Genomic DNA, 27,562 nt, shown 5'->3' on the forward strand with positions numbered 1-27,562 from the left:
GAAGTTGTAAGGCACACCTGGTAAAGAGTTTACAACGTAGGCTGAAAGCAAATGTAAGCCAAAGCCCTTTTTAAAATGCTGATTTTGGGGACACCTGGCTGGCTCAGTCAGTAGAGCATGTGACTCTGGGTCTTGGGGTCTTGAGTTGAAGCCCTACATTGGGTATAGAGATTACTTTTTAAAAATGCTGATTTTTGTCCTGTACTGCAAATATACTCAAAGTTGTCTGGTCAGTAATTATTAATTGCACAATTTCTTATACCCAGACACCGTAGCTAAAGAGATGGGGGCCAGTGTGACCAAGGTCTATAATTAGACATACCCCAGGCATGGAACAGTGTGTAGTTGTGGGGAGTTGGGAAGCAGCAGGGAGGATAGTGTGTAGTTGTGGGGAGTGGTGAAGGGACAGAGAGGATAGTGTGTAGTTGTGGGGAGTTGGGAAGGGGCAGAGAGGATAGCCCAGCTGGAGCCAGGGCACAGAGGGAGGATGGAACATGATGTAAGCGAGGCCATGGGAAGAAGACCAGCATAGCTGGAATGCAGAACTCTTGTTGAAAAGTAGAGGAACACGGCATAACTCTGGCAAGTCTTGGCTTATATCCAGACGGCGCAATCCGATGCTCGATAGAAAGCCATTGTTGGTTCTGGAGCGGCGGCTTGACGCAGGGGAGGCGGTGTCTCTGGAGGATGAATTGGGCATTGATGGCTCAGGCGACTTGTGGAGGGGGACCCCGGAGATGACTGCTGTGTGTTCAGGGATTGAAGGCAAAGGTCTGCAGCTGCAGCTCTTCTGCCCTGGTGACTTCATCTTGAAGCAGGGACAAAAGCCCTTTCGGGTTTTTGTTTTGTTTTGTTTTTTTTCTTTTCTTGTAAACATAAGCTAGTTTGATTTGGGTTTCTCTTCCTTCAGAACCAGAATCCTGGCGATTAAATGCTTTTTGGAATTGAGTCGCCTTAGGCTTTGAAAGCAAAGCAGTGTTGTAGGCAAACAGAATTAGGAGAAGGTGGAAAGGTGGGAGTGACTCATGCAATGGGTTCTGGGACAGATATTTGTCCACTGAAATAGGAGCAGAGGGGAGCTCTGTGGGACCAGTTTAAAGAAGTGTGTTGGGCCTAGTTGGTGGCCGGTGGTGAGCCATTCCTCCATGCCTAGGATACTGCAGCTGAAGCTGTCGCTCTAGCCTATGGCCGTATGCTTTGGACTTAGCAGAAAGAAGTTTCCAGCTGGCAGAATCTCTCCTCTGCAGTCAGATACTCTTTTTGCTGTTGTTCTTTTGGGTTGTTTTGGTTTCTTAGATACAGCTTTCTCACGATATGTTAGACGTCTATTGCTAACAATAGACATCTGTTATTTCTGAAACTAGATTTGCAAAATCCCTCCCACCCAACATTTCCTCTTGCGTTCTAGTTGTTGGTGGCAGTCCTATCTTCTCCATCCTCCAGATAACCTTGGGGTTATCTTGGATGTTGCTCTCCATTGCTTGCTCTCTTCTCTCTTCTGGTGTTATCTCTGGATTCATTCTCCTGTGCGGTCTACTGCTTCTTGCCTTCACTCTCAGCCCCCTACCCCCACCCCATGCTTAGCCACTGATGTATTATAATCCCTCCAAAGTCCGTAGCTCTTCAGACCCTCACGATGGCTGTGTGGGAAAAGATGGGCACTTCACGCCCTGCCGCTTCATTCCTTCTGCTTAAAAATGTTTCATTTATCCCTGCTGCCAACCAAGTGAAGACTAAAAGCAGCCCACTCTCATTAGGAATCAAACTTTCCAACAACGTAATTGCCACTTCTTTCTGCTGCCTGCACTCCAGAGAAAACCAGCCTGCTTCATTTTCTTATGCATGTGTAACTCTTCCTTGTCTGCCTATTTCCGCTACAGCCTTTCCTTGTATTTCTGTGCCCTTTTGGTATCTCGGCCAAGTCTAACTTGTATGTCCCCAGTTCAAACATTGATCCTTCCCCCATGACGGTTGCACAAATACAGTGTCTCTCCAGGTAGAGAGGTGGCAGAGGTGACTACAGTGTGGTAATGGAAGGGTTTGATTTTCGCCATCCAAAGGAACGGGTTTTTTTTTATTTACAGCACAAATAGAAATATCATTTACACTTGTGATTTCTTGTACTGAAATGTATTTCTGACAGCTAAATGAGAAAAGAAATACTGCCGTCCCTCATAAATGCTCATGATGTCATGCTGATTTCCTCCACAAATCTTCCCTGATTCTCCTCTTCACAGCTAGATTTCTTAATTCCCAAGGCACTGTGTGTATGGTAGACATCCCTTATAACCTGTATTATGTGTTATTTAGGTGCTAAACGTAAATTCCCAGTAGAGGCCACAGTCCTGGAGAGGGCAGCACCTGGCAGTATGTTCTGCACATAGCAAGAACTCAGACATTTGAAGACAGCAAATCCACCTGTTTTTATGATCTGTGCTGTATTTTACATCTTCTTTATAAGGTATTAACTTGTTTTTAAGTGTCCACAAATTAATAAGGTGCATTAAAATTTATAATGAACTCAATTCCACCTCCCCTCTTCTCCATGTGCCTCCCCAGTAGCTTCTTCTAACTGTGCCTGATTTTAGTTGCAGTGGTTACTTCATTATCTGTAAAAATGTTTGTATCCTGCTCCTTCTTGCTTATTAATTTTTAAACCTTATCTCTTCACTTCCTGTTTTGTTGGAACATAAGAGTCAATGCAGACTAACTCCCTGCCTCCGTCTGCCTACTCCTAATGTTGCCTAGGCATATCCCTCTTTCTAAATCCTACTTTCTCTTTTACCTCTTTAAAGAATACATCAGTCTACATTTGATGAACAACCAGTGCACAGGTTTTCTTGTGAGAGTTTGGGACTGTGGTTGGAGGGAGGTGAGTGAGGGGGTCAGGAGCTGAGGAGGGGTGAACAGGGCAGGTCACCGAGTGCCTGTAAGCTTCAGAGGACTTGGACTCTGGGAGAATTTAGGAGTCCAGGAGGGTTTTCCCTTGCCATACTACTGTGATCCATTTCCTGGGTGCTATCTTCTCTCTTTGAAGATATTCATTGGAAGGCTATGGGGTTTTTTTCTTGTTCGCTTGTTTACCTTAAGTTTTCTTCTGTTCTCTGAAGTCAGTTCCCTAAGGGTTTTACTTTCCTGTTGGTTTATCTCGATCTTGTCATTAAGACTTCAGGTTTTCTTCAAGGGTCTGGCAATCCTTTGTCATTTCATATATCAGAAAGAGGGACTAGTGAGCTCTTCTGGGATCTTTGGAAGGGCATGGGTAGTGGATTGGCACCTAGCCTGGGGACTACCGATTCCCCATGGAAGGATGAGAAGGGTTTACTGTAAGGCTCCACCCTACATACAGGGTACCCTGGCTTTGTACAACTAAGTTCACTCTGTCTTTTCACTGACATCCCTTCTGATATTTGACCTCCATGGCTAATGGTCTTCCTGCCTGATGGTGGGGGCTGGGGTCAGGAGGAGGCAGTCAAAGATCTCTTACACACACCTTTAATTCAATCTAATGTATTCATCAACTTCTTAGCCCTCCTCTTATAGACCCTCATTGGACTTTGACAGACCAGATTACTGTTCTCTTACCTTCCACTGATGCCCATATTCTATAACTTCTTTCTTTTTTTTTTTTTTTTTAAGATTTTATTTATTTATTTGACAGAGAGAGATCACAAGTAGGCAGAGAGGAAGGCAGAGAGACAGAGAGGGAAACAGGCTACCTGCTGAGCAGAGAGCCTGATGCAGGACTCGATCCCAGGACCCTGAGATCATGACCTGAGCTGAAGGGAGCGGCTTAACCCACTGCGCCACCCAGGCGCCCCAATGCCCATATTCTAACTACAGCTTCCTTACTTGGCTGCATGAGTTAATACTGTACTTTACTTTCTACTTTCCATATACCAGAAATTTGGGAATTACTCTTCTGTTGATGGTTTCCCTCCAGGATTGTAAGTAGGAGTATTACTTATTTTATACTTATTTTAACGGGCCTCAGAAAGGAGAGGCAAACATTTGTGCTCCATTCCTCCCTCTTGAACTAGAAGCCTGTGAGGTTTCATGAAAGGTTTTGCTGAAACCAAAGAATACTACATTTTGGGCATTTTCCCCCCTACCTGCCAGTAAGCCTATCAAAAAGTCAATTTGTCATCGACATTTTATTTTAATGTTAGGCCCAACCCTAATATCCACTTAACTTCTAATTGTTTAACATCAGTTATTTAAAAAGTCAGTTCTAGAATATTGCAAGAATCAGTGATATAGTTGTGAAAAGAAGTATTGCTCCTGAATATTTCAGTCAACAGCCCAATAGAAAAATTGGCAAAGTGTTTAAACGTTAAATCACAAAACAGGAAATTTCAAAATATGTGAAAATACTCTCAACCTTACGCATAGAGAACGATAAATTGAAACTATAATGGATTTTTTTAACCTCTCACATTTGCAAAGATCAAAAATTTAACACTAGTGTTCATTAAAATTATTCTTGTTATTTTATGTGCTTGTTATTGTTATGTGTAGGTACTCTGCTAGGGACTTGGGAAAAAATTCTTTTTTGTTTAACATTTTATTATTAAGAATGTGTTAACACTGCTTTGTATTGTGGGTGTGGGTTATAGAACCTCTGCAGAAGGCAATTTGGCAATAACTATTAATTTTTTAAATTGTGTACATTTTGACACAATTTTTTAAATTGTGTACATTTCCATACAAGGAAATGAAACATACAAGGACATTTGTTGCAGTGCTATTTGTATTTGTAGTAAGACTGAAATCCACCTAAATGTTCATCAATAAGGAACTAGTTAAGTTATAATTTATCCATCTCCGTGGAACTCTATGCAATAATTAAAAAGAATTAGGAAGCTCTGTGTCTACTGATAGGGAAAGAACACCAAGATATATAGTAAGTAAAAAGGGGAAAAAAGCCAGCTGTATGATAGTATCCTGTCATTTGTGCTTAGACAATACATACACTTGTATGTACACAGATTGTTGCTGGAAAGACACACAGAAACTAGGAACAGTAGTGGGTGCCTTTTGGGAGACAAACAGGACCACCATGAAACAGGGATAGTAGGGAGATTTGTTTTGTGATTTGTAACTTTTTAATTGAAGTGGAGTTGATACACAATGTTCCATGAGTTGCAGGGGTACAACATAGTAATTCTATAGGTCTATACATTATGCTGCTCTCACCACAAGCATCATTACCATACAATATTACAGTACCATCAACTCTATTCCCTATGCTGTACCTTTCATCCCTCTGCCTTATTGATTCCATAACTGAAAGCCTTTATCTCCCAGTCCTCTACATCCATTGTGCCCGTCCTCCTACCCCTACTCTCTGGAAGCTATCAGTTTGTTCTGTGTATTTATGGGTCTCTTTCTGCTTTTTGTTTGTATGTATTCATTTGTATTGTTCTTTAGATTCCAAATACAAGTGAAATCATAAGGTATTTGTCTTTCTCTGTCTGCTTAATTCACTTAACATAACACCCTCTGGACTCATCCATGTTGTGACAAATGGCAAAGTCTCATTCTTTTTAATGGCTGTGTAATATTCCATTGTGTGTCTGTATTGCATCTTCTTTATTCATTAATTTATCAGTAGATACTTGGGCTGCTTCCATAGCTTGACTATTGTGAGGAATGCTGCAATGAACCTAGGGGTGCATATATCTTTTTAGATTCATGTTTTTGGTTTCTTTGTGTAAGTACCCAGAAGCAGAATTACTGAGTTGTGTGGTATTTCTATTTTTAATTTTTTGAGGAACCTCCACACTGTTTTGCACAGTGGCTGTCCCAAATTACATTCCTATCAACAGTGCATGAGGGTTACCTTTTCTCCACATCCTCACCAACACTTGTTATTTCTTGTCTTTTTAAGTCTTAGCCATTCTGAAGGGTAAGAGATGGTATCTCATTGTGGTTTGGATTTGCATTTCCCTGACGAATGCTGATGCTTTGACACATCTTTTCATGTGTCTGTTGGCCATCTGTATATCTTCTTTGGAAAAATGTTTGTTCAGATCCTCTGCCCATTTGCTGGTCAGATTATTTGTTTGTTTGTTTGTTTGTTTGTTTTTGGTGTTATGTGAGTTCTTGATATAGTTTGGCTATTAACCCCTTATTGGATATATCATTTGCAAGTAGCTTCTTGCATTCAGTAGGTTGCCTTTTTGTTTTGTTCATGGTTTCCTATGCTGTGTAAAGGCGTTTTATTTTGGTGTGGTCCCGAGTTTGTTTTTATTTTATTTCCTTTGCCTAAGGATGCCTATCTAGAAGAATGTTGCTAAGGTCAATGTCAAAGAGATTATTCACTAAGTCTTCCTCTACAAGCGTCATAGTTTCAGGTCTCACATTTAAGTCTTTAATCCATTTTGAGTTTATTTTTGTGTATGGTGTAAGAAGGTGGTCCAGTTTCCTTTTCTCGATGTAGCCGTCCAGTTTTTCCAGCTCTTTTTCCAGAAGAGATTGTCTTTTCCCCATTGTACATTCTTGCTTCCTTTTTCATAGATTAATTGACCATATAAGTGTGGGTTTATTTCTGGGCTTTCTATTCTGTTCCATTGATCTATGTGTCTCTTTTGGGCCATTACCATACTGTCTTGATGACTACAGTGTCATAGTATATCTTGAAATCTGGGATTATGATACCTCCAGCTTTATTCTTCTTTGTCAAGGTTTCTTTGGGTAGTTAGGGTCTTTTGTGATTCCATACAAATGTTAGGATTACTTGTTATAGTTTTGTGGAAAATGCTGTTGGTATTTTGTTAGGGATTGCACCTTGTAGATTGCTTTGTCCTACTACTGTGGACATTGTAACAATATTCTTTCAGTCAATGAGCACAGGCTGTCTTTCCATTTGTTTGTATCACCTTTGATTTCTTTCATCAGTGGTTCATAGTTTTCAGAGTTCCATTTGTAACTTTTGTATTGTGTACTTTTGCTTCTGGTAATTACACAGAAATGAATATGTAGATAGATACATAAAATTTAAAGGTTCTAGACAAAGATCTACTGTATCAAAATTATAGATGAAAGACTTCTTCCTGGCTTATGAAAATCTAGTTTGGGAGATTTTGCATTTACTTTGCAGTTGGAGAGGCTGAGGGGTCTTGGAGAGGCTCTGGTGCTCATCACCACCTCCTGTACCTTTGTGCCCCATTCTGCACCCTTCTTACCATTACCGTGATGTCTCCTGATTTGTCCCATGGCTGCTGCCAAGCCTCCCATAGATCCCTCCTCTAACCTTATAGTCCATCTCTTGGGTCCCATGTAGTACTGCCCTTGTCTGCCAGCCAGCCTTGAATAATAATAATAATAATAATAATAATAATAATAAAAAATAACAAGGGTCTGGTGCCCTAGGTCTTGGCCCCAGGTGTACCCTCGTTTCCAGTATAGGGTTTCAGCACAGCACTGTATTGTGACAGACCTGGCCTTAATCACTATGATCCCCTTTCCAGAATTTTATCCCCTTGACATCCTCTGGTGAAACATAGCCTATCTTCAAGTCACTTTCAAACCTTGTTGGTCAAAACTGTGGTTTCAGCATATGGTGATCAGGGATTTTTTTTTTTTTTTAAGTGACAATGGATTTAAAACTACCCTCACCCATGCTACTATAAGGGAGTTGATGACATTTCTTATGATTTAGCTTAGACTGATTTAACTTGAAGGTAGATTCAACTCCAGGGATTCACCACTGTGATTAGAAAGGAACACATCTGCCTGGACTGAACCATAGGACGCACTTCTTTTCATTTACCTGAGACGCCACTTACTCACCTGAGATGCACCTTAATCACCATTCTGCCCAATAGCTACTCACCTTGACTTGCTTGGGATGATGGCTCATTCTCAGCATGAGGGACAAAGTGATGGGGAAATTAATGGGATGGGAGAAAGGAATGCTGAGTTTACCTTCAACTCAGAGACACTCTTCCCAGGAGGAATATAAGAATTCCAATTCTGAAAAATTGTGAAATCTGAGTCATCTCATCGTCAGCTTAATGAGGTCTGGGAATTGACTCATATTGTCCTCTCGGTAGGGATTGTCCAGCCCGTTTTTTTATTTATAGATTGTGTAACAGTGTGGGGCAGTGTCTTATTGAAACCAGCACTTCCTAGCTGGTAATAAAAATGCATTCCCCCAAAGGGTAACGTCAGGCTTGGTTGGGACAAGCAGGACTGTCTCAGTGCTCTGGAATTCCACTGAAAAGCTTTCAGGGCCCACAAGTGATACTTACATTGGGTTGGAGATGGGAGAAGAAATAACTCATTAAGGCCGAGTGAATGTTGATCGTGAGTTTCCAGCATCTGGTTCTTCTGAGGATACAGTAAAACTGTTAGTCACTTATCTCTGTGTCACCTTCCCAGCTCAGCATCCTGCCGTCCTAGCAGGGACCCTTCCAATAAACATTTGTGGAAAGAGGAAGGTGGGATTATCTGCCATTAGGGTCACCACTAGGGCCACATTCTAGTGATCCCTGAGAAGTTCAGCATATTTTGCGAGAACTCAATGCCAGTTTTGATGGTTGGGCAGAAAAGAGCCTTTGCCATCACTGCAGCTAAGGGTGTGAGACAAAGACAGGCTCACGTGGTATTGTGGAAAGCAGATAGCGACCTCACCAGGAAGGCAGGAGAGCTGATGGAGGATGAGATGGAACGTGTGATTGCCATTATGCAGAATCCATACCAGTATAAGATTCCAGACTGGTTCTTGAACATACTAAAGGATATTAAGCATGGAAAAAAGTACAGCCAGGTCCTGGCTCATGGTCTGGACAGCAAACTCTGGGAAGACCTGCAGCAACGGAAAAAGACTCGGGCTCACACAGGGCCGCAACACTTTTGGGGACTTCGTGTCCGAGGCCAACACTTAAGACAGGCTGCTGCGGCCGCACCACGGGTGTGTCCAAGAGGAAATTTAAATCTTGAGGCTTTGTCTATTAGTAAATTGTTTATATATCAAAAAGAGAGAGAAAGGAAAAAAAGAGGAAGACTTTCTTTTGGTTTGGTTTGGTTTTGTCTTTTTAGTTGACTCTTGTAGCCAATGTCCCTGAAAGGCCTTATCTTCTTGGTTAGGGAAAAAGAAAGAAAAATACCTGGTTTCTTCTTTTTCATGATTTAAACAAGACCTGTTATTTCATCTCCCTTGTCAGTGAGTTCAGCTTTATTGACAGTAACTTTAAAGTGACAGAGGGGCCTTGTGGAACCATCCCATTGCCCTCCCGTGCTCGGCCAGCCTTTGCTGTTTGGATTCTATTATGGTTTCAGTCCTCTGCCATAAGACCTCAAGGGGGAGGGTTGCTTGTGGGAGTGAGCTCTCCTGTGTTAGGAATTCACTTACTTGATTTTCCGTAGCATCTTTTTTTTTTTTAATATTTTATTTATTTATTTGAGAGAGAGAGCATGAATGGGGCATGGGGGGGGGTGGAGAGAGGGGCAGAGGGAGAAGCGACTCCCCGCTGAGCAGGAAGCCTGACAGTAGGGACGGGGGCTTGATCCCAGGACCCTGGGATCTTGACCTGAGCCAAAGGCAGATACTTAACGACTGAGTCACCCACGTGCCCCTGTGCCATCTTTAAGTCGACAAAACTCTAAAACTGAATGGGCCCCTACATGAATTTCTGTGTGAGACACTGTGGAATGAATCCCACATCAGTCAACATGTATAAACGACCACTAGGAGCCAAATGCTGAGCTGAGAGCCATGGAAAAACTCAGATGTTCCCTGTGCATAAGGAATTTAGTCTAGGAGTTGGCTAAATAAGACATTTGCCCCAAGCTAGGGGTACCTTAGCTCTGCCAGGCCACATAGCAATAGGGCTTCCTCCAAACAGATGGGTAGCTTTTGGTGAGTGGTTCCTGGGGGAGGGTCCTTTCTCAGTACGCAGAGGTGCTGTACAGGATAGCAGCACCTCAGACTCGTGCACAAAATTCAGGAAACACATAAATAAATGCCAAATGGATTATGGAGGGTCTATACACGCTTATTCTCCGTACTTATAGAGGGCCTCACAAGTGGATTACCGTCTCATGCTCTTTTTTTTTTCTTTTTTAAGATTTTAAGAGAGCGAGAATAAGAGAGTGAGATCATGAGGGAGGGGAGGGTCAGAGGGAGAAGCAGACTCCTCACTGAGTAGGCAGCCCCACATGGGACTTGATCTTGGGACTCCAGGATCATGACCTGAGACGAAGGCAGTCACTGAACCAGCTGAGTCACCCAGGTGTCCCCCGTCTGATGCTTTTGAAGAATGGGAATTATGTGTGTGTCTTGGGGAGGGTTAGGGTGGGCGGAAGTATCTTCTACAGCCCCTTAACCTTCTAAAATTCAGAGTCTGTGAATTCAGCTTGATGGTAAAATTAAATAAAACCCTCTATTTCAAACCAAAGCGGCATCTTCCTATTAATATGGCAAAGACTTCCGTGTGCCTTTTGTCGCATCATACAGTTCGGTTACGGACTGAGCTCTTTGAACGTACTTAAGTGCTTTTGAGCACTTTGAGAATGGAAGACATGGAAGGTTGGGGAATGTTGATGTACTGAGAAGTGGAATGCTAACTCCAGTGGAAGAACACCCACCGTCTGTAGGGATGGTTAACTGGCTACCTTGTCAGATACACTTGGTCTTGATTTTGACACTACTGCGGTCTTACTGGAATGGGCCGGAACTGTCACATACTGTGAGAAGTGGTAAGCGAGCAACCACAAAGCTTCAGCTAACCACTCACATTTCCTGCCTGTAAGGTCATGTGCAGGTAAAGGCACCAAATGGTGGGAAATGAGGATTCAGAATAGCCAAACTGTCATTGCAGTGCTATCTTAATATGTTTCCCTTCATGTTCAGCCACCCTAGAGCTCTCACATTCTCAGAAACGTGTCTTGTGAATTCTGTGCTTTGCAGGCTGGTACAGAAGAAGATCTGGTCCATGTAAAACACCATGTATTCTCTCTTCCCATGTTCCTCACCCTCCTCTTTCTTTCCCAAACTGGAATTAGTGTCCCTGGTCCCGAAGATTGAGGGAGCTCAGCTCCCGTATCCACCCCACTGGTTACCCTCGTTTGTTAGTGGTACAGGGTGCAAACCCTCCTCACTTGCTTTCCCCTCTAATCCTTCTGTCACCAAAGTCAGCCCTTGTTGTCTAAAAGCCTGTTAATCATGATTAGATACCAGCACTCACCTAGACCGTGTGGTCAGTATAAAAATCACTAAGATCCTTACCCCACCCTGGAGCTCTCCCACTGAAGAGCTAAGAGGGGGCTCGATGGAGGGACAGGTGGTTGGGGCAGGGAGTGGGTTGATGGCAGGGGAAAGAGAGAAGAGGATATGAGGATGGGTGTGTACCCTGAGGTGTCCTCGATGGACAGATCCTAGTTTGAATCCCAACTCAGACAGATACTGGTTGTGTGAACTTGGGCAAGGTGGATGATATCTGAGAGCCTCAGATTCCAGATCTGTTAAGAGGGTGTGTCATAATTCCTACCCAGCCCAGGTGGCTGTGTAGATTAGAGACTGTAAATGGCTCAGAGAAGTGCTTGGTTAAAATATCAACAACCCAAAGTGGGACCTATATATAACTACCACAGTGGGTGGTAAATGACACAAGAGAAATGCAAACAAAGGGGTGGGGGCTTGCAGCAGAAAGGCTCACACCTGGCAGAAGGCCATGCGTGAGCGTGTGCGCTGAGCACGTGTGTACACAGGCCCTCCCAGCCTCTGGGTGATCTGTTGCCCCAGCACACAGCTAGCCTGGCGGAGCTGAGCAGTGTGGGGCCCACGAGCGCACACCTGGGAGCCACCCAGCTCCCACAAAATCGGACGTTTACCTGTTGCAGCAGGCATGACCTGGAGCTCATGCCCTTGAGGGATCAGCCGAGAGGCAGCAGAATGGAGATCTGGAAAGGGCACTGCCATCCAAGTTGACTTCGGCCTGCTATGGGGATTGAACATCATTCCCTCCTCCAGAAAGCAAGGTGTTTCCATCGGTTTTCCTTCCACCCCCTTCCCCGGATGTCTAAGATCAAGCGTGCTTCTCTCTTCTCCAGCTCAGAGGCTGAGAATGGTGTGGAGGAGAAAAAGAAGATCTGCAAGTCGCCAACAGTCCAGTCCCCAACCCCGTCCATTGAGGCCGAGTCCCCAGACCAGAAGAGAATCCTTTCCTTGCGGTGAGTCCTCATGGTGACCCTTGGTTCTCTGGGGCCTCTGGGGAGGAGGGGCTGCTGGGAGGAGCCCGTGTTTCTAGTTTGGTGGTGGTGGCTGAGAATCAGGATCTAGTGTAGGCGAATAAACCCCTGAGAAACAAGCAGGGTATCTGTCTTTGATATCCTGGCACCGGTGCTTGCCCTCCTGTCTCATCTTTTTTGGGCGGCATCTTTCCTCCTTCTTGCCCCAGCCTACTGCAGAACACCTGCCCCATTCTTCAAGGACAGATCTTGCTACCCGATAAAGCCAGCACAGCCCCCTGTCTGGCATAGACCTCGGAAGCACCTGGAAAGGCTGGCCAAGGAGCCCTCGAGGCCCGCCCAGCTTGGAGGGCCTCTCTGCCTGTGCGTGTGCTCACCTGCTGCCCCGCTGTCCTGGCAGCCACCTGCCTGGGGTGTGCATGGCTCAGGGGGCCGCCTGCTTCCTGGGGGCCAGAGCTGGAAGCCGGCGGCAGTTTGGTCATGAGGCTGGGGCAGGGGAACAGGCCGTTCTGAGAGGAGCCATGGTCCCTGGCACTCTCTCAGACTCCAGTTATGTGTTTGCTTTCACATGGAAGGAAGAAGTAGGAACTTCAGGTTGCTTTTCTTGCCCTGAAAAGAGAATGGGTGTACCCATGGTCAGTTTCAGGAAGTGTGGCCAGGGATCTGTGCCGGGTGGTGTGGGGGAGCTGCTCTCCTCTCTCCTCCCTGAGACTGCATCTGTCAGAACTGCTCCTTCGGGGTCTTGTGGCCTCTGCTGAAGGGTAATGAAGTAACTCCTGCCTTTCCCTTTCCTTCCTGGCTTCCCAGCCCATTCCTTCTCTCCAAATCCTTACTTCATTCAAGACCAAGCGTAAGTCTCATCGCTGTGCCTGAGATTTTTCTTTTCTGGCTTCCTCGTTCTCTCGTCTTTAGTTCTGCATGGCTGGCTTGACACATCTCATACCTATAGCTGTTTCCTGTCTGAGCATCTCACCTCACTCACCACTCGAGTCTCTGGGCAAAGGCACAAAGTATATCATTTCTTGAATCTTTCACCATTAGGGGCTGGCTCCAGCGGGTGCTTGGAAAAAGTTGCTTTGACCCTGCCTCCCCCAGGCTTCGGATGAGAAGCACACATTCATCGTGAGAGCGGCTTATTAAATGGTGTGGGCGAGTCACCTGTGTAGTCACAGAGAGCCCCACACGTGCTTTACTGCTCTGCTCTCGCTGTCTGGAAATCCCTAATTTTTGAGTAAGAGGCCCGACATTTTCATTTGCACCAGGCTTTCCGTCCCCTTCATAGTCACCTGTGAGAAAAGTGAGTACCACAGTTCAGAAGACACAGAGATAGCAATGCTATGTAAATCAGCAGCCCTCCTCCCCCTTTCACAGAGTGCTGTGCTATGCAGACAAGTCCATTCTGCTGGTGGCTCTTGAATTCATCAAGGGTACAGCTGCCCTCCTGGGTGCATTTGCTCAGAGTCCTTCAAGAGGTCGTTGCTTCGGCAATTCCACTGACATTTACTAATGTGAATCAGTAGAGGTGATTAAATCATATTAGTGGATAGTATAAATAGTAGGTAATTTGACATTTGTAAAAAAATAATTTTATTTTGGAGTACAGTCTTTACTCATAATTTCAAAGAAAAAAGTAATTGCTAGAATTCAGAAGGAATTTGTGAATAGTTTCAGTGGTCAGTACCTAAGTCCAAATCTTCACCTGTGGCTAGAGCAACTTGGACCCAAACTGTTGGCACTGGCAGGGGCCCAAAACATCAGATAGACTGTTTTTTCATAGCTAAGAGACCCAGAGTCTAAAATCTGACATCAGTCATTTCTGTCTATGAGTTGTACCCTCAAACCTCCTGAATTACTCAAGATTCTTACATCTGCTTTGAACCAAATAGTAGTTTTAACTGAGCCTCTTTGTAAGGGATCATACTACGGAGTCATGGATTACATGTACTATTTTTCCCAATAATCAAAATTGATACGTAATTGTATCCTAAAAGTTGGTCCTATGTAGACCTCTAAAAATCATACATGCATTCTACTTTGAAATGATTCTGCGTGTCTGTAGGTCTGAAGACATGTGCAAATTCGCACATGTACTCAAATGGAGAGCCAGGACCAGAGTCACCTCAGAAACACCTCTGCCCTCCCTAGAACAAAGGAAGACTTGACTTTCAAACACGTTCTTCATTTTTATCCCGGTTTCACATCTCTTTTCCCCACTCTGGGATGTTCTGTTTCTCTTTTCCTCATACCCACCTCCTGCTCATCCGCTGGGGCCCAGTGTATTAAACCCACAAAGTGCTACTGAGCTCCTTTTCTCTTATCTCCTGTTGGACTTTGTATCTCTCTACCTGCCCCCAACACCCCTGGTATGTGTTATTTGGTGCTAAATCTTGTACTGCCTTTTAAAAAATATGTCTGATGAATTCATGGGCTCCTTAAGGAAAAAGACTGCCTTTTGTGCCTCCTGGCTTTAATACAATACCCTCCTCAATTAACACATGTTAAATATTAATGGAAATCTGAAACAAAAATATTCTTTGCTTGAACTATAGCTGTAGTTTTGTTTAATAATTTGCCTATACTGCTCCTCTTTGACTGCTTAAAAGACTTTTGAGATGGTATAATGACCTTCACAGTTCAGCTGATATTTCTCCTTTCTACAAGTTCACATTTCTCGAGTTTAAGATTGCGGCCTGATGAAACCATCCCAGTCTTCTACACACTATACTGTGTAAATGCTCGCAGAGTATCATGAGTGATCACCGAGGTCGAGAAGAGAAAAAAAAAAATGCCAGGTTTTCTCATGCGATTGTATAATAATCAAGATTTATTACAATACAGTCAATGAGTAGCAAACAAAATTCATTTTACAGACTCCCTGGATTCTCTTTCCTCAGGTCCAAATCCAGTTTTGACGGTGCCTCTTTAGCAAGTGACAAGAACGACTGTAAAGCAGAAAGCAAAAATGAATCTAAGATGGACAGGAAAAAGTATTCGTCTTCCAGCCAGGTAACTTGGGAAGGCAGTGTGTGTCATGTCACGGCAGGGACACTAAACCAAGTGTGCATCTCCCTGCTGGTCAGGACTCCCATAGGCAGAGATGGTAGGGAATCTGGAAGAAAGAACAGGATGCTGTTCCTTTGGTTGATTTTTAATCAAGATCATATTTCCTCACTGACCTTTCAGTATATCCTGGGCAGTGGTGGGTTCCACACCATGCCCCCTAACTCTGACAAGCGCCCTGAGAGCAGGGAACTACTTGGTCACATGCTGGTCTAATAATTAGCTGAGACCGGGAGAGCTTTGATAGCCTTGCATTAAAATTAGAGCCTGATACAGCACCTGTATGAATGGAAGGCTCCCCAGCTACACTGGAGCTGGCGGGGGTAGGGAACCTGTGAATGGGGTCATGATTCTCATCCAGGAGTGGTTCCGTTCTGCTCTCAAACACCCCCAGATGAGTGTGAAAGCCCAGTTCTGTGTCTTAGAGTGGGGCATACTTACTGGAGTCAATGGTTTGAGGTGGTTATTGACACTTCACCCCTAAATACTTAAATACGTGTTTTCTAAGAACAACAGCAACAACAAAAAACTCATTGGCACAGACAAGAAATGTAACTAAACAGTAAATATACCAAAATAGTATTAATATAAAATCCATTTTGGATTTCCATAATTGTTTTTTTTAAGATTTTATTTATTTGACAGCTAGAGAGAGCACAAGCAGGCAGAGTGGCAGACAGAGGGAGAGGGAGAAGCAGGCTCCCCCCTGAGCAGGGAGCGTGATGCAGGGCTCCATCCCAGGACCCTGGAATCATGACCTGAGCTGAAGGCAGCTGCTTAACCAATTGAGACACCCAGGTGCCCCTGTGGAGGCCTTTATAAATGTTTTTTGCTCCTCCCTCTCTAGAATCCAGTCAGGAGTCATGATTGCATTTATCCATTTATCTGTTGTTTTTAATATAGATCATTCCCACCACCTATTTTTTTTTCCTTTTATTATGTCCAGATTTCTGAAGACTCCATGTTCAGGTTTTTTTGTTTCATGGATTTTTTTTTCTTTTGGGCCCAGGTTTTTTGGGGTTTTTTTGTTGTTGTTGTTAATTTGTTTTTTAAGATTTTTTATTTATTTGTCAGAGAGAGAGCACAGCAGCAGGAGCAGCAGGCCGAGGGAGAAGCAGGCTCCCTGCTGAGCAAGGAGCCCGACGTGGGGCTCGATCCAAGAACCCTGAGATCATGACCTGAGCCGAAGGCAGATGTTTAACAGACTCAGACACCCAGGCATCACTGGCCCAGATTATTTTTAAAATCAAGTCATGCGGGTGCCTGGGTGGCTCAGTGGGTTAAGCCTCTGCCTTCGGCTCAGGTCATGATCCTCAGGGTCCTGGGATCGAGTCCCACATCGGGCTCTCTGCTCTACGGGGAGCCTGCTTCCTCCTCTCTCTCTCTCTCTGCCTGCCTCTCTGCCTACTTGTGATCTGTCTGTCAAATAAATAAATTTAAAAAATATATATTAAAAAAAACAAGTCATGCAGCTGATTCTCACTGTAGCCATTAAAAAAACAAAAACAAAAACAAAAACCTTCAGGAAAGCGCCCGTGGAATACCTAGCTTTAATCCAGGTAATGTTCTGGATGCTGAATGTACTTTTAGGAAGCAGCATGAGGTGACCTACTTTACATGAGGTGTTCGTGGAATAGCTGACTTGTGGGGCCCATCTTTCATCTGCGTGACCTTTCTAAACTCTTCCTTAGAGCAGTATTAGGGCCAGTCCTGTCACTGAGACCACTCCTAGTTTGGATAATAAAACATGAAGGGCCTGCTTGTACTATGTCTCTGTTCGGCTCACAAGACTTTTTTTTATCAAAAGCATCCTGTCAGGCAGAGGTCCTGTGGAAGGAGGACCAGTTTTACCTCTTAGCTGTATGGCGCCAGTTCAGTGATTCAGTTTCCCTGAGGCACACTGTCCAGACCCATGGAATGGGGACACCAGTTCCCCGGGTTATTTTGGGAATGGTATTTGTGAAGGCAGGTTACCAAATGGAAATTGCTGGCTGTCCATTGTTGTTGTCACAGCTGTCTAAACACATGTCTTCTTACCGCCCTCGGGAGTTCTCTCCCCCTGACACTAAGGAAATGCTCTCACAACAAAAGTAGTGAGAGTGACAATACCAGGTGGTGGGTCTTTCAGATGAATTGTACCATTTAAGCCTTATGGGAGCCCTTTGAGGCAAGTAGTATATTTGTCCTCTGTCACAGAAGAATTTGAGGCTCAGCGAGGCTCCCTCACTCAGCCACAATCACACACCAAAGGAGAGGTGAAGCCAAGACTTGAATTCGGGTTTATCTGACCCTTCAACCTCTGCCCCCCTCTGAAAGTCCTTGTATCTGGAGGGCTCTGAGATCTGCTGCCTTCCCTGGTGAGATCCCTTGGAGTTTCATGCCATTTGTTATTAGGGACATCCTTGTTGAGCCACCTGGGCAGAATGGTGACCACCAGCTGCAGCATGGTCACGGATGTCTGTCCAACTAGAAGGTCACTAATTTTGTTGGAAAATGAAACCTTGTGCCCTGCCCACTCCGAAGGCTTGTGTTGAAGACTGTGCGATCAGGGAGAAGGAATTCCTAAAGCGACTGTATCAAGGGAGGGGAAATTTGTTAGGTTATTTATTTATTTATTCATTTATTTTAAAGGTATATTTATTTATTTTAAAGATTTATTTGAGAGAGAGAGTGTGTGTGCAGGTGCATGAGCTGGGGGGAGGGGCAGAGAGAGAGAGAATCCACAAGCAGACTCCCCGATGAGTACAGAGCCCACCATGGTGCTTGATCCCAGCACCCTGAGATCACAACCTGAGCTGAAATCAAGAGTTGGACTCTAAATGGGCCAAGCAACCCAGGCATCCCTTGTTATGTAATTTAAATTGAAGTCAAAATTTACAGTGTTTCACCAAGAAATGCGAGTGGTGATGCCTGTGTTGTGTTCTCATTGTAGTACAAGGCCAATATGCACTTCCACAAGTTGTTCCTTGATGTCCCAACTGAGGAACCACTGAGGCAAAGTAAGTTCTGGTCTGTTTGACTTATTTGAAGAGACGCTAATTGGTTTGGGGGTAGAAAGTGGCCTCCGTCTGGGTGCTAAAGCACCGAGGGAACAAGTTTTTGAAAGTCACAATGTAACAGTGGTGCCAACTTCATTCAGCTATCACCAAGCACCTGAAGGAAAGTAGACCAGGAAACTGAATTTGTCCTCATAACAGGGAACCCTCTAAGAGGATTCCAGAATGCTCTCCTCACCTTCTGTATTGAAGGCTGAAATGCACTGTGCATGGGTTGTCCTGAGAGTGAAGATAACGAGACTGGAGAAACAGAGAACACTGGAAGAAGGCTGAAAGGAAGCACAGATTCTAATGCACAGACGTGTCAATCCCTCGATGATGTGGGGCGCAAGGATCACCCCCAGACGTCCTGCTCAGCATGCCAGTGAAGACCTCTGCTCCTCTTAGGTTCATTAGGACCAAGGTTCCATTCTGGCCTCTCAGTATACTCATGTTAAGCAGGAGGCTGGATTCCTGCCATGAGGCCCAATCATGTGGGTCACATGCTCTTCCCACACTGAGACCATCAACTTCCAAAGGAGTCATTAGTGACCGTCCCAGAGTAGGAGGGGCAGGAATGCCAACAGGAGCTCAAGGTGACACACCTTCCTTAAATAGAGGGATTTTGAAACTCCATTCTCAAACTCTTGTTTGTAGTGATAGACTTGCCTGGCCATTTTGAGTTTCATACCAAAGCATGTCAGACTTTGAATTAAAAAACAAATTCTCATGCCCATAGCTTTATGCCACGAAAGATAGCTGACAAAGAGGGGAAAGATCTTTTGAATATGAGTGTATTATCTCTGCCAATCTTGAGTCACCAACATATTTACGGAATTTTTATTTCATTTGGAAATTGCAAGTCCTCTTATACCTGTGTCTGTTTCCCAGGTTTTACCTGTGCTCTACAGAAAGAGATACTATACCAGGGGAAGCTCTTTGTATCAGAAAACTGGATTTGTTTTCATTCCAAGGTCTTTGGAAAAGACACTAAGGTTGGTATAATTTTTTAAAAGAAAGCTATGCACTTTATTATATGTTGTGAAAGTCAATTTGTTTAAGCGTAGCAATGTTGATAAATATTTACTCTTGTTATACCTTTATATCTTTTTTTTTTTTCTAATTTTATTTTAATGGTACAATCTCTCTATTTCTTTCTCTCTCTCTCCCTGGATAATAGGGAGAGTTGTTTTGTTGTTGTTTTTTTTAATTATTTTCTTTTTTTTTTATACCTTTATATCTTTATTTCCCTTATCATAGTTCCAAATATTACAGGTTCTAAATACCTCTAACTGACACTAACTTCCCTTTTCTCCTAAAGACCACTCTCAGTTTATTTCCTTATATACATAGATCTCTCCCACAATCATATGCTCAATCCTTACCCAGATGTCACTAGAGAACTCTCAAAGTTGTCCATTTGGAGAGCGTGCCATCATTTGTTTCAAAGACATATATTAAACCCAAGACCATTTTTTAAATAAATACCGATTTTTACACCTTGTTCCTGTCACATCAGACATGTAGAAAAACAGGCTTAAAGGAGCTCACTTTGTACCATCACCAGCACCAAATGAGCAGGAATTAGAACATTTAAGGCCTGGTCTGAGAGAGTCACACACCCACATTCCCCAGTGGACAATGATTGACAAGTTCTCATTCTCTTTAAACAGATTTGGGGGAGCACAGGCCCAAGACACCTGAGCTGTTAAGGAGGATAGCCTGGAGGAATTGGCAGCTTTCCCAAGCCACTCCTTCCAAAGGGAGGATCCTGGGACTATGTCATAAGAAGGAAAAAGATAATACCATCCCACTGACATTCTTTCCCTTTGACCTGCAGTGTCACACCACAGTCCATTCGGGCCACCAGAACAAGGAGTCTGAGAAACTCCTTAGGTTTGCGTGACCTAATGAGTTCTTAATCCTTCTGATTCATGAACAAGCAGCTTTAATATTCATGAGGTTGCTGACTAAAAACTTTCTGAGTGGTAGTTATGTTTTATTTAAATATTCTCCCTAAAGCCCCTGGCAATCTTTAGGATAATGACTATGTAACAAATACAAGGGAAAATTCTTGATTTTGTTGGTGTTGGGTCTGCCGACTAGCACATTGTTCTGTAGGTCAGACATGTTATTTTGATGTTGTTCTATAATTACGTAGAGTTGTGTTTAGACAAACATTTTGATAAATACGATCACCTGAATCAGTATAACGCAAAGCCGTATTAAGCAGTTTTCCACCGGATTTCTAGACTGCTCAGTTTTAAGAACTTGTTCATGGAGTAGGGAAGGGATTGGGTAGCAGGAATCGCCACAGTTTTGTTTTGTTTTGTTTTTTAAGATTTTATTTATTTATTTGACAGAGATCACAAGTAGGCAGAGAGGCAGGCAAAGAGAGGAAGGGAAGCAGGCTTCCCGCTGAGCAGACAGCCCAATGCGGGGCTCGATCCCAGGACCCTGGGATCATGATCTGAGCTGAAGGCAGAGGCTTTAAACCACTGAGCCACCCAGGTGCCCCTTTTTTAAAGATTTTATTCATTTATTTTACAGAGATCACAAGTAGGCAGAGAGGCAGGCGGAGAGCGAGACGGGGGAAGCAGGCTCCCTGCTGAGCAGGGAGCCCGATGCGGGGCTTGATCCCAGGACTCTGGGATCATGACCCAAGCTGAAGGCAGAGGCTTTAACCCACTGAGCCACCCAGGTGCCCCAGGAATCTCCACAATTTAATGTGATAAGATAATTCCCAGGAATTTAGAGCCAACACCTCTGACCAAAGTAGCAGGACTGGAGAAATTAGTGAAGGAAGAATGAGTCTTTGTTAAGGGATGGGGGAATTCTTAAACTCAGTAAGTGTACTTTGAAGCTAATATGATTCTAGCAGTGGTTTTAAAATCCAGTATCTACCTAAAAGAGAAATGGCCAGACCAAAAAAAGAGAAAAGGAGTGGCCTAACACACTGGTTTTCTAAAAAGGTAGTAGGGGGGGTTGCTTTTGTATGTGTTATAGCTAATCTAAGAGACAAGGGGTTAAAAATCATCAGGAGGTAGGAACTTAAGAACTGTGGTAGTGACCTGTACACTTCTTCCCTTCCCAGGATGGTGGCACCTACAGATCTGTGGCAGAATTCCCACACTGCCAACAGAACTGGGTCCAACACGATCCTGCATAAACTAAAGGCAGTTCAAACAATTCACTCTAGGGAGGGAAATTCTAAGCACCCTACCCTGGAAAAATAGTAACAAAGTGCAGCCTTAATGTAATCAGGACATTTTGGTCAGTCTGACTGCATTTTCAGATACTGGTAAAATTAAATGCATGTATCATATCCCATCTAGACTCAAACTGAAAAATGATTTATACTTTATTTCTCACATGTGATCTGGTTGTCATTTTATACTTATTAAGCAGTTGATTGAAAACTCCTTAAGAGTGTTCCGTGCCTTAGATTATGAAAAAAAAACAAAAAAAACAAATGTATAGCCCCTAGTCTCTGTGTGCTTGTGCTACTGCTCAAAAACAAAATTAAACTCATTTTTATATCCTCATCCATCTTGGCAGACTTTACTTTTTTTTCCCCCAAATTTATCCTAATGTTTACCTTATGAGTTATCTCCTATACTTCAAAATTTGGGGCAGTAGAGTTCTTCAGCAAAATAGTTTTTAGGAAATATCTCATTAAGATTAGCCCCTCATTCTTCCATAGTCTTCCCATCTGGAACTTGGAGGGGCAGTAGAACATCTCTGTCTCATAAACCTAAGTACGGGAAAGACAGTGTTCAGAATTAAAAGCTCAGTTTTCTTCCTTCAAACTGACAGTACTAACCTAAGGCCCTCCTCTTCCCCACTGACCTTGTTGCTCTCTTCTAGAATATGTGAAGCATTTTTACAAGATAATGTACACTTAAATAAGTGTATCTGTGGAGGGAGTCAGTTCATTTTACTGTGGATGCGTGTGACTCTTTATCAGGATTAAAGTGATATGGTCCATTTCTCTTTGAAACCAAACTGGCTTGGGGGGATATAACATAAAAATATTGGGACATCTATTCTTCATGTTATCTGGTACATGCTTGTAATACACTGGATGAAAAAGAACCCATATTTTGGATTGGATTGATTCAAATTCTCTCGTAACCCATTTATGACCTTGGACAAGTCACCTACCTCTGTAAACACATGTCCTAGTCTCCTAGAGCATGTACTTTATAGGACTGTCCTAATTAAAATGACATTCTCGTCTGTTCTAATTCTCTATTGTTCAAACCAGAGAAGTTGTTCTTTTATTTCACTCATCCTCTTTTTATAAGATGAATGAGGACATGAATGACTTTTTTTTTTTTTTTTTAATTGTGGAACATTTCATGAATTTGCACTCATCCTTGCGCAGGGGCCCTGCTAATCTCCTCTGTATCATTCCAATTTTAGTATATGTCCTACTGAAGCAAGCACAAGACATTACTTTCTTAATGAGTGCTAGGCATTTTCCATATATTATCTCACTGAATCCACAGAAAATCCTGGGAAGCAGGGAAGATTATCTGCATTTTACAAATCAGAAACCTGAGACTTAGAAAGTGTGGTTTGTAAGGTCGAGTAGGTCACGCAGATAGTATGGACTGTAAAAAGTAAAACAGCCAGTGGTTTTATCAGTAAAATGGGTTTATTCAGGAATGGGAGAGAAATCGCACTTTGAGCCATGCAAAGCTCTGGCAAACCATAGGCAAGTCGAGATCAAAGGAGAGAAATATTAAATTAGAGAGCAAAGGAGGAAATTGGGAGGGGTTGCTTTGGACAAAACCTCGTTGAAGAGAATTGAGCATTCGTGCCTTCTCATTGGCTGAGCTTGTTGCTGGGCCAGGAGAAATCCTTCCTTCCTCTGGCTGGGGTGGGTAGTCAAGTGGGCTTCTTCCTGTTGGGGTCTGCAACTGAGGACCAGAGGTGGTACAGGAGAGCTCCCCCTTCGGGCCTCCAGATTGCATTTTAAATAAGGTTCCCTTTATTCGCTTTCACGAAAGTAACAACTGAGAATTCAGGTCCCGGACTTTCTGTCCAGACTATAACAGCGTCAGTCAAGGTTTTCCATACCTGCATGTGTATAAGGATAGATGAGAGGGCAGTGTGTGGAGATTAGCCCTAGAGGGATGGCCACAAGCACTCCATTTCTTTAGAGCCAGGGCCTACCTTTAAGATGACTGTGCATTTTGCATTCATTGCCTTGTCTCAAGATCAAGGGTTTCTCACCCAGCCCTTGGAGTAGAATTGATGAGGCAGATTTACCCTCTGGCTTTGGAAGCAGAACTTGGAGGAGACTGGCTTTTTTTTTCCTGGAGGCTGGAGAGCTCCCTGGTGGTTTTGAATTTGTTCATTAAACTTTAAAAAAAATTTTTTCTTCCTTCCACATGAAGATCTGAAGTCGTGTTCAGTGAAGGCTCAACCAGTGTGAACTGATTCTGTTTCAGATCTCTATTCCGGCGTTCTCAGTCACCCTCATAAAGAAAACCAAAACTGCCCTCCTCGTGCCAAATGCCTTAATTATAGCAACAGTCACAGATCGGGTGAGTAGGCCTCGGAGATGAGGACACCTTCGCTTTGTCCTGTTTGTATATTGTTTCCCCTCACAAGGTGCTTTATTCTAATATAATTGTTGACAATTTTGCATTTCCTGCTGACTTAATTCTACTTGCTTGACCAAGGTCAGAAATGGAAAATTCTTTCCCAACTCCCCTTTCCCTAGTATCTCTTGGAAGAGGCTAAACTGATATATTGAGTTTCTTTAATATTTAAAACCACCACCACTGCGTTGTTGAGGGGATGAGACTGAAGAGTCTCTGGGACCCAGAATCTTACTCAGTCCCTCACCAGAGCCATCCCCGATATATGAACCCAGTGCTTGCCATGTGGGGTCAGCTTCGGGACCAGTTTCTAGCACCTCTTTGCTTCCAGGTTGCGTCAAGTACTGTTCTATATAGAAATTCTGTATTTCTCTTGACTGTTGAGCTGCGCCACACGTGTGACCGGATACTTGCATCGATAGTGGTGTTTATTTCAGTTTAGCCAGAAAGAGGGAGTGGAATAGTTCAGTTACTCATTTCTCACTTGAAATTATTTTTTTAAGATTTTTACGTACTATTTCTACGAAAGCATAAAAGCTGCATTCCATTTCTAACCTTACTGGATAACTTGGAGAGGGAAGGAGGGTGGAGGAAAAGATAAGAGGCTATTCTGGTGAGGGTAGGAAGTAGGTTAATATTTTGAGGAAAAAAAAAAGTTTTTAATACGGATGGCTAACAGCCATTAAGTACTTCTCGCCAGGCATACAATAAATGCTTTCCTTCTAATTTCACATTGATTCCACACTGCCACCCAGAAGGGGTAAGTGTTGTTAGCCAACTGAGCCACCCAGGCACCCTGGCCTCAGTTTTCTTAAGCGTCTGCCTTTGGCTGAGGTCATGATCCCAGGATCCCTGGGATCAAACCCCGTGTTGGGCTCCCTGCTTGGTGAGGGGGCATGCTTCTCCCTCTTCCTCTGCTGCCTTCCACTGCTTGTGCTCTCCTGTTCTCTTATTCTGTCAAATAAATAAAAAAAATAAAATAAAATCTTAAAAGAAAACTGAAGCCAAGGGTCGCTTGAGGGTCCAACTCTTCATTTCAGCTCAGGTCCTGATCTCAAGATCATGGGATCCAACCCTGCTGTGGGCTCCGCAGGCAGGCAGAGTCTGCTTGAGATTCTCTCTGTCCCTCCCCCCTTCACATACTCTGCCTAAGTAAATAAAGTCTTCAAAAAAAACAAAAACTGAAGCCAACAGTGGTTGAGCAGTTTGCCTACTGTCACCCACTTCTAAGTAGCAGAGCCAGACCTAGCAACTAGGTCTAAAGGCAGAACCCGCAGTGTTAACTACTCTGGAATACATACTTTCTGGGAAAACCTATCAAGGGCTCTCCTCCATGAGTAAAAGGGAAAATTACAAATTTCTGGAAGGGGGCTCTGAAAAGATTCTGTGTCTCAAACAGAGAAAGAGTGAGTTTTAATATTTTCTTAACATATGTAACACTTTGCCACTTAACATGTTTTTTTTTTAAGATTTTATTTATTTGAGAGAGAGAGAGATCACAAGTAGGCAGAGAGGCAGGCAGAGAGAGAGGGGGAAGCAGGCTCCCCACTGAGCAGAGAGCCCGATGCGGGGCTCGATCCCAGGACCCTGAGATCATGACCTGAGCTAAAGGCAGAGGCTTAACCCACTGAGCCACCCAGGCACCCCCACTTAACATGTTCATGGTAAATTCATTTTTCCTTATGTATCTCCAGACTCCTTCTCTAGTCTGATTTCACTTTTTGCCCATCGCTTACGTATATGCATCCACTAGAAAATCTCCATATTTGTACAAGGGAGAATCTGGAAGTGGCTTGAAAAAGAACAGAGCCTCTAAGAGCCTCTGGGAAATTCTTAGTGGAAATCTAGGTCAGAACAGAGAAAGAGGACCCTTGGGAAATGTTAAATACCTTAAAAGAAAGGGGGGGAGGGGTGGCGGGAGAACAAGCTTTAAAGAAGATCTAGCAAGTATCACTAGCCTTTTTTTTTTTTTTTTAATACTATGACTTTTTTTTTTTAAGCCTGTGTGTGCTTGTTTGGGGCATCTGTTTCAGTGCCTTAGCGCCTTCACATTGCTATTACTTAAATGGGGTTTGAGGGTTTTGTTCCCATTGAGGGGGAAGAGGTTTGGTTTATTACAGAAATGGAATTTTTTTTAAAAATGTGTGGGTGAATGAGTCTTTCCTTTGAAAAGGAAAAAAATTATATAAATATTTTGCACTCTGAACTCTCAGTGTTTCCACGCAGTATCTGTTAATAATGACTGTTTTGTTTTCCAGTACATATTTGTCTCCTTCCTCTCCAGAGATTCTACTTACAAGCTACTAAAATCTGTGTGTGGACATTTAGACGTGAGTACAACATCTCTGAGCCTCAGTTGCTGTCTCTCTTTTCTATTTCTGCTGGTTTCCTAGTTGATCTGGTTTTTCATTTTGTTTCATTAATTTCAGAATACGAGCGTCGGGAACAGTCCCAACCCGTCTTCTCTTGAAAACAGTTTCCGGGCAGACCGCCCTTCATCTCTGCCTCTGGTGAGTTGCCTACGTAACAATCAAAAGCCACAGAAAGGGAATGTGTCCCACAATGACACTTCTCCTTACACCAGGAACAGGGGACGGAAGTAGTGTAGGACCTTAAAATCTGAGGTCAAATCTGAAGACAAGGGCATTTCTGTGCTGAAGAAAAGGGGGCTATAGGAGGCCATAAGCTTTTTTCAGGCTTTTTTTTTTTGTAGGATTTTGTAGGATGGCTAAAGAGCCATCCTACAAAAGAAACAGGATAGTGGGCTATCTGGGTGAGCAAGTGGTCAGTGGAGATGTTTGTAAAATCTTGCTGTCTTTGCTTGTCAGTGTTTTGCAATTGTAAAAGAACTCTGTAGTCACCAAGTGAAAGAGATTTTTTTCCCCCTTTTAGATTTTGTTGACTGAATAGTAAATCTCCAGTGGAAAGTAGTTCCCCCCATTTGTACCTATGATGCTGTGATGTCAGCCCAAGAGAGTCCTAGCCATATTTATTCAAGTCTTTATTCCCAAATTGATTCCTGTTAAATACCGGAATACCTTGAGTGCAATAGTATGAGCCCATGGCTTTCACATCTACAAATCTTCTGAGAGCTATTAAATAGTACAGGGATTGAAAACATGTACACATAAAAAGTCATCCAAGAATGTTCACAGCTGGCACGCCTGGGTGACTTAGTCAATTAAGTGTCTGCCTTCAGCTCAGTTCGTGATCTTGTTGTCCTGGGACTGAGTCCCCCATCAGGCTCCCTGCTCAGCAGGGAGTCTGCTTCTCTCTCTCTCTCTCTCTCTCTCTCTCTCTCTCTCTCGCTGTCTCTCAGGTGAATGGATAAAATCTTAAAAAAAAAGTTCACAGCTGAACTGTCCGTAATAGCCAAAAAACAAACAATTCTAATGTCCATCATCTGCTGAACGGATCAATAAAATGTAGTATGTCCATACAGTAGAATATTATTTGACCATACAAAGGAAGGAGTACTGACCCATACAACATGGAAGAACGCTGAACACATGACGCTAGGCAAGAGAAGCCAGACTCAAAAGGCCACATACGGTAGGATTCCATTTATACAAAATGTCCCAAACAGACAACCTGACAGGGAAAGTAGAGGAGTGGTTGCCAAGGGATGGGGCAAGGGAGAAATTAGAAATGACTGCTACT

At 43.4% G+C, this 27,562-nt stretch overlaps 1 protein-coding gene and 1 pseudogene across 16 annotated transcripts in view; both read left to right on the forward strand.

The window, feature by feature from the left end:
- The window catches only part of GRAMD2B (GRAM domain containing 2B), a 111,920-nt gene that overhangs the window by 72,527 nt on the left and 11,831 nt on the right, over window positions 1–27,562 (forward strand). For 10 of the 15 annotated variants that reach the window (XM_080804510.1, XM_080804521.1, XM_080804517.1 and 7 more), the window contains exons 2-8: window positions 12,058–12,177; window positions 15,090–15,201; window positions 18,188–18,254; window positions 19,182–19,285; window positions 23,750–23,845; window positions 26,161–26,232; window positions 26,332–26,412. In XM_080804510.1, coding sequence (XP_080660636.1) covers window positions 12,058–12,177; window positions 15,090–15,201; window positions 18,188–18,254; window positions 19,182–19,285; window positions 23,750–23,845; window positions 26,161–26,232; window positions 26,332–26,412 — 652 coding nt within the window. Of the gene's footprint in view, window positions 1–12,057; window positions 12,178–13,002; window positions 13,046–15,089; window positions 15,202–18,187; window positions 18,255–19,181; window positions 19,286–23,749; window positions 23,846–26,160; window positions 26,233–26,331; window positions 26,413–27,562 lie in introns of all 15 variants that reach the window. The other 5 variants (XM_080804522.1, XM_080804511.1, XM_080804515.1 and 2 more) reach the window with 1 other exon arrangement.
- LOC308342597 (small ribosomal subunit protein uS13-like) lies at window positions 618–8,946 on the forward strand (annotated as a pseudogene). Its single transcript has 3 exons — window positions 618–798; window positions 2,311–2,367; window positions 8,490–8,946. The product of its transcript is annotated as a small ribosomal subunit protein uS13-like (transcript).

Source organism: Martes martes (assembly GCF_963455335.1).
Source record: "Martes martes genome assembly, chromosome: 5".
In the NCBI taxonomy this organism is placed as follows: Eukaryota; Metazoa; Chordata; class Mammalia; order Carnivora; family Mustelidae; genus Martes; species Martes martes.